This window comes from Sphaerodactylus townsendi, linkage group LG14 (genome assembly GCF_021028975.2).
Source record: "Sphaerodactylus townsendi isolate TG3544 linkage group LG14, MPM_Stown_v2.3, whole genome shotgun sequence".
Taxonomy (NCBI): Eukaryota; Metazoa; Chordata; class Lepidosauria; order Squamata; family Sphaerodactylidae; genus Sphaerodactylus; species Sphaerodactylus townsendi.
In genome coordinates this window covers 44,645,408-44,660,028 of record NC_059438.1, presented here as the reverse complement: position 1 = coordinate 44,660,028, position 14,621 = coordinate 44,645,408, and the positions used below count along the sequence as shown (strand labels likewise).

General features: G+C 45.8%; 2 protein-coding genes across 2 annotated transcripts in view; both read right to left on the bottom strand.

Moving 5' to 3' along the window:
- The window catches only part of LOC125443355 (sodium-dependent neutral amino acid transporter B(0)AT3-like), a 57,271-nt gene extending 54,076 nt beyond the window's left edge, over positions 1–3,195 (bottom strand). Inside the window, exon 1 of the mRNA XM_048515379.1 lies at positions 3,036–3,195. Within this exon, the coding sequence (XP_048371336.1) occupies positions 3,036–3,195 (160 nt within the window). The remainder of the gene's footprint in view (positions 1–3,035) is intronic.
- Positions 3,196–5,657: 2,462 nt separating this feature from the next.
- The window catches only part of LOC125443354 (sodium-dependent neutral amino acid transporter B(0)AT1-like), a 37,612-nt gene continuing 28,648 nt past the window's right edge, over positions 5,658–14,621 (bottom strand). The window contains exons 11-12 of the mRNA XM_048515378.1: positions 9,521–9,683; positions 5,658–6,310 (exon numbers count right to left, since the gene is read on the bottom strand). Of these exons, the coding sequence (XP_048371335.1) occupies positions 6,104–6,310; positions 9,521–9,683 (370 nt within the window). The 3' untranslated portion in view covers positions 5,658–6,103. The remainder of the gene's footprint in view (positions 6,311–9,520; positions 9,684–14,621) is intronic.

The following is a 14,621-nucleotide window of genomic DNA, read 5'->3' as shown; positions in this document are numbered from 1 at the left end:
CTGAGGGTGGGGTGGCTGCCTCGAGGGGGCTTCTCAGGTCCACGAGTCCTCTCCCCTCGCTCCAGATTGGGAGGTTTTTTGGGGGGCGGGGCGGGGGCGGGGTGCTTCAGCTGGATCACGGGCCTGAGAAGCTCCCCCAAGGGGCCACATGTTTGACACCCCTGGTTGCGGGTTACTGGCGGCAAATAACCCGGGGTCTGGCTGCACTCCCACTATACCAGCGGCAACAACGCAGCCACCCCGATTCTGCTGCTCTCCTACCCCCTCATTTAAAATCCTGGATGGAAGAACACTTTTAGGAAAACCCCGGGCAGAGCGCAGGGCAGTGGGGAAGTCCGGGTGGTGAATTCGGGTTTTGAGTTTCCCCTCCCCTGTTAGTGACATGTAGCCTTTTGCCCAATACGCAAGCAGTGGGCTGTGCGCAATGCGCACAGCCTTTTTTTTATTTTGGGGAGAAGAGATCGTCGTGTATTTGACCCTATGTTGCAACACAGAGTCAACATTTACATAGCAATGAAAGGGAGCACACACTGAAAGCCTAGTATTTACCCATATCTTCCACTAGGGTTACTGTGGCTTACCTAGCTAATACAGTGCTTTGTCTGCATGTGCCACAGCATGAAAGCTTGTGAGTTCTAGTCCCACCAGGGGTGACTAATTCTTTTTTTTAAGGAAAAAATAGTCTACGAAGGACTTGGGGCTGATTTTTTTAAAGGACAAGGTTTTTCTGTTTGGGCTGAAAGCAGCGGGATTCTGATGCACCGGTCCCACTGTTATTTAGGTTCACTCAAAACACAGCACAATGAATCCCCACAGTTTCTGTCCCCAGCGTTATCATGAAGCCACAAATGAACAACCAGGAAGTTCAGCAAATTTTTGCACTGCAACGTGCTGGCCAATCAAAAGCCAGCACCAAAAGCAGGGAACTTGGATTGGGCAGCTTTGTGATGACGTGTGCATGTGGGGACTGTTCAACATTGATTCCAGGAAGGAGAAATTTTAAAAAAATAAAGAAAGGTTCAGCCTCCAAAATGGGACTCCAGCCAATCGTAGCAGAGACCCACCCGGCCGATCTCTGCAGACAGCGGGGCCGTGGGGAGTGCTGCTTCTAAAAAACCGCAGCAGAAAGGTGAGTTCCCCTAATAGACAAACTGCAGTGGGGAACATTAACTCGCGCTCAAAAACATCCAGTTCTTACGAGCCCGGTCTGCCTCCACTTTAATTCTGAAGTGGGGAAACGCCCACAGTATGGATTTCTTTTTGAATCAAGGATTTCCTTTCCACTCCCAAAGCAACAAGCATCATGTGGGATTTGTCTTAAGGCAGCCTTATTTCTCCCTGTGCACATCCAGCCCAAGCAAACAGCCAGCGAGAGAGAAGTGATGTCTATAGGCATCTTAGAATCATAGAGTTGGAAGGGACCCCAAGGGCCATCAAGTCCAACCCCCTGCAATGCAGGAACACACAATCAAAGCACTCCCGACATATGTTCATCCAGCCTCTGTTTAAAAACATCCCAAGAAGGAGACTCCACCACTCTCTGAGGCAGTGAATTCCACTGCTGAACAGCCCTGACAGCCAGAAAGTTCTTTAGGTGGAATCTCTTTTCCTGCACCTTGAATCCATTACTCCATTTCCTAGTCCTCTGCGGCAGCAGAAAACAGGTTTGCTCCTTCTTTGACATGACATCCCTTCAAATATTTAAACATGGCTATCATGTCACCTCTTAACCTTCTCTTTGCCAGACTAAACATCCCCAGTTCCCTAAGTCTCATAGAGCATTGATTCGAGACCTTTTACCATTTTGGTTGCCCTCCTCTGGACACGTTCCAGCTTGTCAATATCCTTCTTAAATTGCGGTGCCCAGAACTGAACACAGTACTTGTGGGGGCTTTCCCCACTCACCTTCTGCTGCGCGCCGCTCTCGCGCCCCCTCAGCGTGCGTCATTCCTGGCGCGCTCTCGGGGTTCCCCATCATCAAAAGGTGCTGTTTCTTCAGCCCCAGGAATGACGCGCGCTGAGGTGGTGCAAGAGCGGCAGCATCGGGGCGGCTGTGTGGTTGCCGCCCTTGCAAGTGGGGAGCGCCGCTGGACCTCGTGCTACTTTCCCGGAGTAGCGCGCAGCAGAAGGTAAGTGGGGAAAGCCCCTAGGTGAGGTCTGACCAATGCAGAGTAGAGTAGTACAATTACTTCCCTCAATCTATTGATGCATCCCAGAATTGCATTGGCTTTTTTGACTGCCATATGCTGACTCATGTTCAGTTTGTGGTCTACTAAGACTCCCAGGTCCCTTTCACATGTAGTGTTGTCAAGCCATCCTATGTCTGTGCATTTCATTTTTTCTGCCTGTGTAGAATCTTACATTTATCTCTGAAATTCATTTTGTTAGTTTTGCCCCATTTTGAATCCTGCCCCCCGTCCTCCAGGGTATTAGCTACTCCTCCTAATTTGGTATCATCTGCAAATTTGATTAGCATGCCCTCTATTTCATTATCCAAGTCATTGATAAAAATGTTGAATAGCACTGGGCCCAGGACAGAACCCTGTGGCACCCCACTAGTCACTTCTCTCCAGGAAGAAAATGAGCCATTGATGAGCACTCTTTGTGTTTGGCCAGTCAACCAATCAGTTGCACTGTCTAGTCCATATCTTTCCAACTTGCAAGAATATCATGGGGCACCTTGCCTTACTAAAATCCTAAGCAATTACATCATACCACCAAGTTCCAAAAGGCAACTACTTCTTACCTCTGGAATTTTCAGTGGTATTAATACTAAATTCTACAGAAGGACAGGAAGTGTTCTTCCACTGAGCAATTACATTTAAGGAATATCATTCCATGGAGCAAAATCATTTAGGGGATAGCCATTGATAAAATAAGTTCTCTACAAGAAGTGAGAATTAGTTGACCAATCCTTGATGCAGAACCATAGCGAGCATTCAATGGTGTGCTTAAAGGGGTGGTGGTGTTTAAAACAACAGACAGATAATCAAACACAAAGCAAATATCCAGTTATAGCCCTGATTTTCTCTTACCTCCTCCATAAGTTTGGCACAAGTATGGAAAACGCCAGACATTCCCAAGCCCTACAGCAAATCCAACGCAGCTTAAAATATACTGTAACTTATTATCCCACTTCGGTCTGCGATCATCTTCCTGGATTTGGGGAGGATCTACTGATGCTGCTTTCGACATCGCCACAACCTCTTCTCTTTCACTACCAGCCACTAGAACAGCTGAAGCTCAGGCAACCTGTAATAGAGCTGCCTTGGGAATTTGAACAAGGGGAGGAACTTTTTACCCCTGATGTCACATTCAAGAGCACAAAGCCACATGAAGAACCCACCCAAACAGGGTTCCGTACATCAAAGTCACTCCCTTCTAGAAGCTCCTTTCTGATGCTCACCGAATGCTTCTTTCTAACTTTTGGAGATTTTGGGGTCACGGATCATGAATGTTTAATCTTTATGTGTATGACCAATAACCTTCCACATCCTCTGGAAACACACTAACCTTGTGTGCAGCTTTACAAATCAGCCCAGTCACCCTGGAAAAAATGGGATGCTAAGACAACTTCAAAATCTAATCAGCACATGGGGGCCAGCAGACTGGCCTTCGTTTTGAAAAATGCTTCTTTAAAAAGCATATTTAAGGCTAACTGAAGTGATATATTGACACAGCAGAAGACGCTGGAGAATTGCCTATATCATCTGGAGGGTTGGGGCGGGGGGGTAAGGAAGGTTAGTTGTAAAAGCACAAAGTGACCCTTTATGTTTTCTGAACCTAAAGATTTTGAAAGGAAAATGTCCCGTGCAAAGCAGTGACAAAAATAAAATAACACTGAACATAAGAACATAAGAAAGAGCCTGCTGGATCAGACCAGAGTCCATCTAGTCCATCACTCTGCTACTCGCAGTGCCCCACCAGGTGCCTTTGGGAGCTCCCATGCTGACTCTTTCTCAGCAGGTCTTGCTTTTCTACATGTTTTATAATTTTATCTTTAATGATAGATTCTACTAATTTACCAGGAACAGATGTCAAACTGACTGGCCTGTAATTTCCTGGGTCCCCCCTAGATCCTTTCTTAAAGATTGGTGTGACATTGGCCATCTTCCAGTCTTCAGGGATGGAGGCAGATTTCAGGGATAAGTTGCATATTAAAATGAGAAGATCAGCAATTTCATGCTTGAGCTCTTTAAGAACTCTTGGGTAAATGCAATCTGGGCCAGGGGATTTGGTAGATGAATCTAGAGTTTGCAGAAGTCATTCATCACTCTTCACATGTTAATAAATTGTCACTAAATCAACAGTTCTGAAATAAGTGTGAAATAAATGGCTTCCTGACTTTCCTGCAGTGCTTGAAGTTAAATTTAACTTAATTACGTACCAATGAGACTATTTTCTGCACTCTCTGAAGTGTAGAATGGTTGGATTGGTAACATTCCCACCAGGCCAAGGATTCTAAACCAGGCATCCTGTCAGAGCTGCCGGGTGCTCAAACTGCCCATTTTATCAGCCTGAATGCATTTCTTTCATGAGTGCTCTTGCATCCAGTTTTGCCAGTGGTGAGAAGACCCCCCCCCCCCCCCCCCGCGTCTTGCCCAAGCAGTGCAGGAGACTGTGGAACCAAATGATCCTTGCTTATGCTTGTGCTTGCTTTGTTCAGAAATTAGTAATAGCCATTTCTTTCCCTAGCCAGGCGGCACCCAGCCCTCATCAGGGTCCTGACCTTGGAGAAGTTGCCTGGCCTGTGAATGCTTTTCCTTTGGGGAAAACTGTTAGAGGGTGGGAGGTGGTGCATAGTGGAGGATATAGACTGCTGCTGAGTGTGAGAATGTAAGATTCAGCAAAAAAAATCTCTGGTGTGTACTCTGATGCAATAAATCGATTTCAGTGAACCTGAGTCTGATTATTGGGAAGAGCTCTATGGGCACGGCACCTGTTCATCATTGTTAATTGAATTTATGTCCCACCCTTCCACCAGCAGGCACTTGGTGCTATACGTGGGGTTATTACTCTTAAGTCTCATGGCAGATGCATGAATGTTGGATGGACTGAACAGCCCTGAGTGGACCAAGGTTCCCCCCATGGTTTTGAATGCAGAGTAATTTTGAACGCAGAGTTTCCCATCTTTCTCCACAAACTTGCATTTACTGTCCTATTGACTTTGACTCGGTGCACTCCAGAGTTAGCAGCTCAGTGGAAGAGCATCTGTTTGGCCTTTGGGAGATCTCAAATAGGTCCCAGCCCCTCCACTCGAAAGGATCAATAAATCGGTGATATGAAGGCTCTTTTCCAAGGTGGGAACAAGCATAACTTAGTTACATGTGTAACTATACCAACTATGACTAACCCCAACCAGATTATTTCATGGTTAGTACCTGCCGTTCTAATGCTGATCGAGGAAAGGAGGCAGAGACCGTGCACACCCACATGGCCGGGTCCTGATCTCCAAGAAAACAGCATCAATCCCCTGTCGGAGCCCCCTGAGCCCCCTCCATCATTCTGTTCTTGAATCAACTGCAACAGGTAAAGCTTGTTGGCTGCCATTTAAAAGCTAAGAGGACAAGCTAGAATTCCCACACCTGTTGGGGGGGGGGGGGGGCAGGGGGAGAAAAACAGTGAATGTTTGTCTGCTAGATATATAATTTGTTTTAATAATATTTTATTTGAAAACAGAATTTGGTATATTTTTGTACAGCTAAGTGGCACACATCAGTAAAAACCAATGTGTCCCTGGGAATCAACAACAGCATGAACTGTCCACGTAACTGCTAAAGAGAAATTCCACAGGGGCAGATAGATGGTGTTAGCAACAACAACAACCACAACAATAAGAAGGTGGGTCTTGTGACACCTTAAAAACATGATTTCTTGTCTTGCAAACTTTCAAGTAGACTCTAGTACATAAAAGCTTCTGTCCCATCAAACATGGTAGCCTTTCATGTGCTAGGAAACTGCCACTGTTTTCATAGGCATGTTCACGCCAAAGCAAGTTCCATTATGTCCAGTGGCCCTCACTCTCAGGCAAGAGAGCAGATAGAAAGCGGGGGCTGTTTACCCATATCTTCATCCTTGCTCTTCTCAGGAGGGTTTGTTACAACTAATTCCTCTTCAACTCCCCATTTATGGATGCTTCTGACACAGCATTGACCAGATCCTGTCGGTCATCTTGCCTTTTCACACAAGTTTTTATGGCCTTGTAGATAGCATATCCAGGGATCATCAAGCTGGGCACGCCTGCCACAATCACGATGATGACATAAACCCAGCCAGGATACGTTTTTAGCCACGCTTTGGGGAACAGCGCCTGCAGGCAGGAAGAAGGACATTTCCAGCACACAAGAGTGGCAAAGAAGATGGGAGCCTAAGGAATCTGAACATGAAGCAGCACTCATTTTTGAAGGGAGCAGCACTGGATTGCTTTCTGACTTCTGTCAAAGATGGCAGACACACCAACGCAATCCTGTGCTGAGGAACTCCAATCCAAACCCATTGAAATCAATGCACTCAGACTGGAGTAATTCTGCGTAGGGTTACACTGATAGGCAAGTTTTGGTTAAAGATAGTTTGCCTGTCCATGTATGACATTCTCAAACAATGCACAAGCACAGGGAAACGTGTTCTCTTGTAGAATGCATGTATTCCCAATTCAGGTAAAGCATCAGATGGGCCAAGAAATCTGTCTGGTGACTCTCATGAGCAGAAGTGTGTGTTGCAATCCATCCCCAAATCCTCAGGATTCCTTTATAAACAATATGATGTAGGAAGTATTCCGTGAAGGTAGAAAGTTTAAAACCACTGGCTTGTATCTAGCCCAGTGGTGGCGAACCTATGGCACGGGTGGCAGAGGTGGCACTCAGAGCCCTCTCTGTGGGCACATGCAAATAGAGTCCCCTCCACACACACACACATCTAGGCTGGCCTGTGCCTCTGGGCTCGATTATTAGCATTAAACCTAAGACCTAGTGTTGGGGAAGCAATGTAGGTAACCATGTTAAGCACTGTTAAACCCCACTGATTTTCATGCGAAGAACTAAAGCATGATCCTTTACCTGGGAGTAAGCTCGGTTGCTGGCAATGGGGCTTGCTTCTGAGTAAACCCTCCTAGGGTCTTGATTCACCGGTTGGAAGAGTTGCACGGTTGCTTCAAAGCAAAGCCACCGACTACCACCAAGCTTGCTCCCGAGTAACGCACGCCTCAGAGCCAATCGTTTTTTCTAAACTAAAACCTCAGTATTTAGGTTAAATTGCCATGTTGGCACTTTGAGATAAAAAAGCGGGTTTTGGGTTGCAATTTGGGCACTCGGTCTCGAAAAGGTTCGCCATCACTGATCTAGCCACTCTGTTCAACCTAACTGAAAGCCTTCCCCCAACCAAAAAGTTTTTCTACAGCTGAGATGTCTTCCCACTGGAGGAAGCTTCCTGAAGCTGGAGGAAGGTTTCCAAGTTAGCTGAGCACACTGGTAGGACAAAGACCAGCCTCACAAAGGGATGCATCAATTGCGAGGATTGGGAAATGAATACAGCAAAGCTAAAGAGCTATACAATTCTCACCAGGCAATGTTATTTAAGTGAAGGGAATGCACCTAAAAACTTAAGTTTTCCTTCCAAGAAATGACCTATTGTCTCAAAGCAAGATATGATGCCACCATTTACCACATGGGATGTAGATGAGCAGATTCTCATTACCTCTACAGGAAACTGAATGTGTTGAATATCAGGAACTGTACAATTACATTTATAGTAAACTTGCCATTTTTCCCCAGAAAAATGACAAACAACAGTCCACAAATCACAATTGCAAACCAGACCCTGGGACTTCCGAGGGTCCTTCCCATGTTTATCAGAATGCAGCCATGTTCTCAAAGCAGTCAATGAAAATCTCAAGTCCAGGCTGCCCTTGTGAGGGAAGAAGCATAACAAAAGTTGTGGGAAGTCCTGCCAAATCACAGCTGACTTATGGCAACCCCTTGTGTGGTTTTCAAGGCAAGAGGCATTCAGAGGCAGTCCGAGGTTGCCTTCCTTGGTGGTCTCCCATCCAACTGCTAGCCAGGGCCGACCCCCTGCTTAGCTTCTGAGCTAGCCAGAGCCACCAAGTCAGGGCAAGCAGAAGGAGAGATGCTTATTATTGGTAACCTAAAAGCAAAGAATATTCGATTCATGGAACAGGGAAGGGGAATCTTAGAAAAATGATGCTATCAAGAGGACAAAATCTGCCAGCAAATCATTTTGCAAAATGCCTTCCAATGTAACTCACTGGAACATAGCAAGCATGGCCTTTCTGTGCCCAATGAACTTGGAATTTCAACACAAGAGTTCACATCCATTAACTTACTTAACGCACTAGAATTTAGTGTCCCAACATTTAGTTGAAAAAAATTCTACAGGGCAAGGGCAGACATGCCTGGACAAGGGAATAAGCATTTGGGAGTTCCTTTCAAATAGGAGCTGCATTTGGATTTATTTTATTTAGATTTATTTATACCTCACTTTTCTCCCCAGTGGGGACCAAAGTGCTTTGCAACACTCTCTCCTCTCCCATTTTATCCTCACAACTACTCTGCGAGGTAAATTAGGCAAAGGCTCCACCTACACTTGATGAAGTCCTGGTGCTGGTCAGGGAATAACACGAGGACCTGGTTGCCACATTCGCAACGGGAGTTTTGTGCCTCCCAAATGCACCTCACCTCTTTTCTGTTTGTGACTGCAGCACACACAGAGAAGCACCTTTTGAAGAAGAAGAAGAAGAAGAAGAAGAAGAAGAAGAAGAAGAAGAAGAAGAAGAAGAAGAAGAAGAAGAAGAAGAAGAAGAAGAAGAAGAAGAAGAAGAAGAAGAGGAGGAGGAGGAGGAGGAGGAGGAGGAGGAGGAGGAGGAGGAGGAGGAGGAGGAGGAGGAGGAGGAGTTTGGATTTATATCCCTCCCTTTCTCTCCTGCAGGAGACTCAAAGGGGCTCACAATCTCCTTTCCCTTCCCCCCTCACAACAAACATGCGGTTCCTCCAGATCAGAGTGCACCTGCTCTTAGCCACTACGCCACTGATGCTCTTTTGCATCCTCAAGCCATGCCACGAAGCTGGTATTGGCTCTGTTGCAAAGCTTACAGGTAGCCATGTAAGCAATGTGATTTTCTTAAACTTCTGAGAAGCATAAAACTCCCATTGCACATGTGATGCGAAATGTTAATGTGTTTCCCCAAAACACAAAGTCTTTATCATGTGTAGGTCAGCCTAAAAGAGAGTGAGTATCCCCAGCAAGTAGCCATTACCCAGTATGCTTCCACAGCAGTGGGGGGGCAGGGGGGAATTGAACATGGGTCTCTCAGATCCTAGTCCCACTCTCCAGCTTTCCTGTGGATAACATTTCAGGCTGTTTGAATACTGAGAGCCCTAACAAAGGCTTCGGCAAGCTGTACTCTTCCGTGCCCCCTGAAAGAGTTTCAGTAGAAAATTGAACAAGAGAAGTCTCGACAAATTAGCAAAACAATCCGGAATGTGCTTTTTTGACCACATATACTTACATACGTTGGGTCCCAAGTGATGTATTCTAATTTTTGATTCACTTTCACCACAAAATAAAACAAGAAGATAACCAACATGATGATGGGACTGATAAATCTCCAGGTGGCCTGCCAGAAAATGTTGGGCTTATGTCCAATCATGAATTTGATATCATCATTAAATCTGGTAATAAAGAGAAAGAAAAAAACGGATTCTTGCTGAGAACAGATTTGAGGTTGGTTCACAAGGACATATTATTCATCACATGATGATTGGAGCACCAAGAGACAACTGCCCTATGTCAATGGGCCCTCATGGCCACAAAATACAGAATGTTTATATCCCTTTACATGGCCTCAAATGCTCTTCAAAGGAATCAGTTCTCTCATGCAGTTGCCAGTATTCAAGCGAAGAGAACCCAAGTCACACACAAACACATGTCAATGAGCCCTATATGCTTGCCAAGTCAGTTCCTTTGCTGTGGTTTCAAGAATTTCTTTAAGGCCAAGATCAATGGGAATCATCTGGCTTCAAGCCAGACCATCCATCCATCCATCCATCCATCCATCCATCCATCCATCCATCCATCCATCCATCCATCCATCCATCCATCCATCCATCTTTATTAAAACGGGATATGTAGATATCTATAAATTAAAATTAGCTCCCACACAAATTAAATTGAGGTTTAAGGGAAATATCAGTTAAATAAAATAATAAACAAGGTTATTTAAAAATTCTGTCCAGCCAGATTTTAAAAGGGATAGATGCTTGTATCGCCATTCAGTCAACCAGTTGACCACTCTGTTTAGCCACGGGAGGAGGGGTAGATGGGGTTAGTTATCAAGCAATATTGTGGCCAAAGGCCAAACTACACACGCTGCTGCAGTTGTATGACTGAAACCCCAGGTGTACAATGGGACTCCAAGAAGTATCCATGAGGGACTTGCTCTGGATTGGGTTGCAGCCATAGGGAAGAGGCGCTGCCACGGACATGGCCATGAATATATGGGAACAGTTGCTGGACTTAACCAAAAAGATCACTGAGTATATGGCGGCATACATACACTGAACAACCCTGGCCTCTCAGGGAAGCAGGCCAAGAAGGGAGCCAGGCCACTAAGAACAAGGATACAAAGGGTAGCAGCTATATGTTCTTGTCTAGTCTGGAACCTGTCTAACCCATTATCAAGAACCTGTCTAACCCATCATCAATTTGTTGAGGCCAAAGTGTGGAAGCGTCTCAGAGTCACAAGAAGTGAAGATTATTGGTTGTGGGCCAGAAGATATTCTTACATATGAGAAATCTGTAACTATTATTTTTAAACATACCTCATTAACATTAAAAAGTAACATTGTTCTATACCTCCTAGGAAGACATGTTAAGTATAGATAGCTTTGCACTGCGTTTATGAGATAATGTTCGAGTATGCACAAGGTGTCTGCTATGCAATGGGGGCAAATGTCTGTTGCGGCAAGATTTCTCGTATGGACATATTTCCTTGAGCCCTGCATTGACTTTTCATTCTCTCTGAGACAAGCTAGACCACCTTCTAGCATGATTTTAATTTGCTTCACTGCCAGAGCAGGACAGATTTGCCAGTGAGCACAGCTTTGCCGCAGACATTCCTCCACCCACGGCCAGTCTTCCCATTCCCTCACACTGGCATTCATGCCAGGGACATAGGTATAGATTTTTATGGGGGGGTTGAGGGTGGGGCCACGCCCCCACCTGCCCCTGGGGGCGTGGCCATGCTTCCCCAAACCCTGCCCAGGCCTCAGTAATTTTTTATTTATATTTTACATTTCTACCCTGCCAATTTCCAAAGGGACTCAAGGCGGCTTACATACAATAATATAAAAAGTTACAAAGTGTAAACATAAAACATTACAAAAATGTAAACATTTGGAGGGTATAAACATATATTAACAGAAATATAAACATTTGGAGGAGCTTAGTAGAGAAGAAAGAGAAGGGAGCACTCTTAACACATTTGGGAACTCCATTCTTCTTCCCAGAGCTCTCCACTGTCATTCTTACAACAGCCTTCCAAGGTAGTAGAGTCTGAGAATACGTGACTAGGCCAAGGTCATCCAGCTAGCTTCTGCAGCAGACTGGAGATTCGAACTCGGGGCTCCCGAATCACAGCACGACACTCTACCCACCATACCCCACTGCCCTGTCAGAGATGGGCCGAGAGGCTCCTGGGAGGTTCAGTGGCAGACTTCCCTGCCCTGCTCCCCCCCCCCACCGGCTGGGCTCCCAGCCAGCAATCCCTTCTGTCCTCTCCTCCGGGTAGAGATGTAGCTAGGGAAAATGGAGCCCGGTGCAAAACCTGAGTTTTGCTAAACACCTCCCCCCTGGCAGGGGAGACACCATGATCACCTCCCCCCCCCCCCGCATGGGCGGATAATCCACCCCCAAACAGCATCACTTTCAATCGTGTTTAAACTAGGGAGCCCAGATTCTCCTTTTAAATCCACCTTAAAGGGAGAATCTGGGGTCCCCAGTTAAAACTACATTGAAAGTGATGCTGTTTTGGGGTGGATTATCCCCCACCCTTAAACAGCATCATTTTCGATGTTTAAACTGGGGACCTCAGATTCTCCCTTTAAATCCATGCCAAAGGGGGTGTATTTAAAAGGAGAATCTGGAGAAATTTGGGGGGTGCCTGCTGTCAGGGGTGCAATTGTTAAGTTAGCAGCACCAAAAAATTCGGGTATCTTTAGGAGACCCTCCTGATGATACCATCCAAGTTTGGTGAAGTTTGGTTCAGGGGGTCCAAAGTTATGGACCCTCAAATGTGTAGCCCCCATCTCCTATTAGCTCCCATGGGGGATGGGGGCACCCCCTTTGGGAGTCCATAGCTTTGGACCCCCTATATCAAACTTCACAAAACATGGGTGGTATCAGTAGGAGACTCTCCTGATGATATCACCCAGGTTTGGAGAAGTTTGGTCCATGGGGGCCAAAGTTATGGACCCTCAAATGTGTAGCCCCCATCTTCTATTAGCTTCCATTGGAAACAATGGGGGATGGGGAGTCCTTTGGGAGTCCATAACTTTGGACCCCCTGAACCAAACTTCACCAAACCTGGGTGGTATCATCAGGAGAGTCTTCTAAAGATATCCTGAAAGTTTGGTGCAGGCCAAAAATAAAAAACACTTTAAAATATAAAAAAAACACAAATGGGGGGCGGAGCTTCAGACATGTAATGGGGGGGGTGAACCCGAGAACCCCCCCTTACCTACATCCTTGATTCATGCCTTCCCCCTCACCCCTCCTTCCATGTTGCCGGCTACTTCAAGTTACAGAAAAGAAGCTCACTCACATGGGCTTAGCCAAAACACACCAAACTCTAATTCTCAGATTGATACATCAAGGTATCAACAGAACAACAGCAGAGAGTGCTTGGAAATAACAAGCCTCTCTATTCTCCAGTGGTGGCAACAGCAGCAGGAAGCATATTTGTGACGGGAGGGGAAGAGAATATCAGCTCAAGGATGGTTCCTTTCTTTAGCAGCTTGTGGTCCAGGGAACTGCTTTGCCTCTTTTATTTTTTTGGGGGGAGGGGTAATTTTTGGAACAGTAATATCGATATAAGTGCAGCTTAAATAGCTAAACCAGCAATCTTGAGATCTCTAATGAAATCTGTGCCTTTAAGGATTCGCTGATGGGCAGAATTAAGGGAACCAGGTCTGGGAGAGTTGTTGCCATACCTTTTTTACCCTGCTTTATTGAATAATGGATTTAATATAATTTTCTTGCTCATGTAAGATGTACTGGCAAATGCCAGCAGCCATATGTGTGTGTGTAGCAGAGTGTCCAAACCAAAAACAGGCCAAGCGTGCAAAAAGGCCTGTCAGCAAAATTAAATCACTGAAAGGGTTAATCCAGTCAGCAGAGACTTGAAGCCTCAGGGACATGTCTTTGATTACCTGGACAGAGACTCTTAAAGAGTCCAGGTATGTCATGTATGTCAGAAGCTTTGCTTCTGGGGGGGGGGGGCATGAGCTGAGAGAGTTCTGAGAGAACTCATCCAGCAGGCTTCATGTGCAGGAGTGGGGGAAACAAAATAAGCCTTTTGGGGGCCCACAAAATTGAACCCCCCAGAACGAAAGTTCACCAAGGCTGGATGCTATTACTAGGAGGACCTCCTGGAGCCACTTTGAAAGTCTGGTGCCATTATCATCAAAAATGTGCAGTCTGCTTACACTCTCAAATATTCCCCATTGGCTACAATGGAACCAAGGCACTGCGGAACAAAGAATCTTGGGTAAATTGTTTGGGGTGCCTGTCAGGGGTGCATTTTTAAAGCTAGTGACACCAAAATTTCAGGGCATCACCAAGCAACTATTCTTATGATACCATCCAGGGGTAGGGTGGGATATAAATCCAAATAAATAAATAAAACCAGTATTGCAGTGGAGTCTGCTACAGTCACACAAGTTCCTGACCTGCCTGGCTGACAACTTCCTTCATGAAGGGACTCAGCCATACTCAACACTGACCAACAGACAAGAGACTGTAGACATGGTGATGGTGGCGGGGACCTCAGGTGAAGTGACCATGTCTTCCTAGAATTCGTTTAGCTGTGGGGGACCAAGGAAGTCTGAAGCTACACTTGTCTGTTAGATTTCAGTAGGGCAGATTTACACAGAGGTAGGATGAGGGTCATTCTATGGGCAAGACTGCTGGAGCGGAAAGGAGCAAGGGAAGGGTGGGCTCTGCTAAAACAAGAGCTCTTGCAAAGCTGAAGCCATTACTATTCCAACAAGATGGAACCATGTTGGGGATCCAAGAAGCCACTGTGGATGAACAGAGAATTCTATGAAGAAGAAAAGGAAAGGAAACGTTCCAGAAATGGAGGGACAGACATTCCTCTACAGATGAGTTTCTGCAGGTTGCCAGGCCCTGTAGGTCAGCCATCAGAGCTCACAGTGAGCTGATGCTGGCCAGGAAAGCTTGCTACAACAAGAGAATCTTCTTACGTTCTTCTGAGGAACAAACACAGGTTACAGGAGGCAACTGGCCCTTTGTTGGGTGAAAATGGAAAACATTGACAGAGGACAGGGAGAAAGCAGAAAGGCTCAGTGCCTCTTTTGCCTCAGTTTTTCCCA